The sequence below is a fragment of the Triticum dicoccoides genome, chromosome 3B (genome assembly GCF_002162155.2).
Source record: "Triticum dicoccoides isolate Atlit2015 ecotype Zavitan chromosome 3B, WEW_v2.0, whole genome shotgun sequence".
Taxonomy (NCBI): Eukaryota; Viridiplantae; Streptophyta; class Magnoliopsida; order Poales; family Poaceae; genus Triticum; species Triticum dicoccoides.
Window position 1 is genome coordinate 551,285,250 of NC_041385.1, and position 2,699 is coordinate 551,287,948.

Genomic DNA, 2,699 nt, shown 5'->3' on the forward strand with positions numbered 1-2,699 from the left:
TGTATCGGCCCCGATTCGCGTCGCCATCGCTGAGCGCGAATGGCCACGTCGGAGTTTCAAATACCTGCACCGCTTTCCGCAACCGTGCCCCGCCTTTGCCCCACAGTGACATGACGGACATCCGAATTGGCCCCGCGCACTAGAGCGAGCTCGCGAGCTCGCTTGGGTGCACCGCTAAGGCACGCACGCACGCTCCGCCCACGACTGAAACCTATAAAACCCCACCAACTGCGCCATCATTCTTCACCAGCTCCATCGCAAGGGACAGTACTAACACTCTAGCCACTACTGGAGCTAGCCGGCGCCACCCCACCCACCAACCAACGACAACGAGCGCACGCCGGAGCCAACATGTCGATGCCGGTGTCCATGTCCGGGAAGGCGAGCGACCCGGGTTCCGCCTGGTTCGGCGGCGGCAGCAGGAGCCCGCAACCGGGGCCGACACACAACGTGCGGCTCATCGCCATGGCCGTCGCCGCGTTCGTCTCCGTGCTCGGCCTCTCCCTGCTCCTGCACCTCTACATCTGCCGCGTCCGCCGCCGGAACCGCAGGCAAGCGGAGGCGGCCGCGGCAGCGCTCGAGGCCGGCTCGGCGGCCCCCAAGCCGGCCAAGGTCGGGCTGGACCCGTCGGCCATCGCGGCGCTGCCGACCGCGGCGTACCAGGAGACGGGCGAGCCGGGCAGCGGCGCAAGCGAGTGCACCATCTGCCTCGGCGCCATGCAGGAGGGCGAGGCGGTGCGCGCGCTGCCGGCCTGCGCCCACGTGTTCCACGTCCCATGCGTCGACACGTGGCTCGCGTCCAGCTCGTCGTGCCCGGTCTGCCGCGCCCTGGTTGAGCCGCCGCCGTCGCCGGCCGCGCCAGCGTGGGTGCAGGAGAAGCAGGGCCTGGAGAAGGAGTGTGCTGCAAGTGGGAGCTCGGTGCCACCGTGCGGGCTCGGCGCGTCGCTGATGCGGATGCTGAACAGGGAGAGGCCGCTGGCGCGGAGGCCGACGCACGGTGACCACGCGCACCCGATGGAAATGCATGTCGAGGACTTGGAAAGCCAGCAGCCCCAGCTGCAACACTCTGTGGATAGCAATTAGTCTACTTTTTTCCTCTTCTTTTTTGGGTTTTCGCCATTCGCTGCTCGATTGCAATTTGCAGATCTTGTATTTGGGTGGCCGATTCAGAGGTGTGAAATACGGAAATACACCCCTGAAGTGTCCTATGTTTTAATTAGGCACTGATGCTTGGAGCTCACCCATATCTCTCATATTTGTGCAAACAAGGGATCATGGATATATAAATAGGCACTTCGAGATAAGCTTTTTATTTTAAAAAATCGATATATAAATAGAGCTCTGTTTTGCCTCCTCCTCAAGAAAAGTCTAGGGTTCCTTTGTCTTCCGCCGGTGGCGCCGGCTATCCGCCTCATCTCCGGTGGCCCTTAGGGCCATGTCGTTGCGATGGATCTCAACCCTTATTGGTGGGAGGGCTCGGTAAAGAACTCTCAGAGCCCGGATCGGTAACTAATAGTACTACTAACTAATACTGATATATAGAAATAGAAATGACCTAATATATGATAATCGAAATTGAGAAGAACTATCTTTTCTGTATACTTTCCCGTTTTATTGCTACCACGGGTCTTTTCAGTTGTTTCTTTGTGTTTTGTTAGGGTTTGTGTCTTCTCAGGAAGAAGAGACGGCGCCTCCCTGAAGATGGAATAAGGTTCTTCCCGCCTAGCCCTTGTTTCGATAATGTGTCTAGTATCATCGGTGGGCGTGTGGAGATGTGTCTCCGGCGGATCTGTCCTTGGTGGATATGCTCGGATCTGGCCGTAGTTCATCTACGTTCATGTGTTTTTAGGTCGGATTCTTCTGATCTACGCTACTCTTCATCGGTGGCGGTTGCTGTTCTGCTGCGCCAGTCTTATGAGGGCTTAGCACGATGACTTACCGACTATCTACTACAACAAGTTTTGTCCGGCTCCGATGAGGAAGGGGCAATGACGGTGGCGCGCCTTTCGACTTGTAGTCGTCGCTAGGTGGTCGGGGGGTCCACCATGGAGCATGGGTGTACAGGTGTACACCCAAATAATTTTTTTAAAAATCATCCATACATGTACATGCATATACGACAGAAATAGGCCGAGGAGCAGCCTGTTGAACGTGTGCTGCATGTACGCATGCATGTGTCTAGGCCGTTTGGCACTGTAACAGGCTCGCCTAGTCTGTAGCATTGTTCTCCCACGTCTTCTTCCTCTCATCTAGCTAGATAATATTCATTCTGTTTCTAAATATAAATCTTTGTAGAGATTCCAACATGCACTATATGCGGAGTAAAATGAGTGAATTATATTCTAAAATACGTCTATTGCCGGACGTCTCCGGCCGCCACAGAAACATTGCCGAACGTCCACAACTAACACCGACGCGCGCACTCGCCTTTACAACCGCGTTGTTCACCCTGTAACCCGCACGCGTTGTCGTGAAGTACCACAGGACAGAGAGATGGCAATTTACGTACAAACACTGTTGGATAAAGCTGAAGGAGTGTGTGGGGGAGAACATGATATGTTGATGAAAAACTTGTTGGACATCTAGTTAATCTAATCTAATTTGAGACATTGTGTTCCTAGACTTAATTTGCATGCTATGTATGGATGATTTGTGTTATTTTCTATCCAAAATTTGATAAATATCAACCGGTTTGAACG

General features: G+C 54.2%; 1 protein-coding gene across 1 annotated transcript; it reads left to right on the forward strand.

Moving 5' to 3' along the window:
- The first annotated feature begins 228 nt into the window (after positions 1–228).
- On the forward strand, positions 229–1,319 carry LOC119277025 (RING-H2 finger protein ATL74-like). Its single transcript, XM_037558234.1, has one exon. The coding sequence runs from the start codon at positions 352–354 to the stop codon at positions 1,081–1,083; it is 732 nt and encodes a 243-aa protein (XP_037414131.1). The 5' UTR covers positions 229–351; the 3' UTR covers positions 1,084–1,319.
- Positions 1,320–2,699: the final 1,380 nt, after the last annotated feature.

What these genes read in the sequence shown, in the direction of transcription:
- LOC119277025 (XM_037558234.1), top strand. Translation starts at nt 352, where the DNA reads ATGTCGATGCCGGTGTCCATGTCCGGGAAGGCGAGCGACCCGGGTTCC.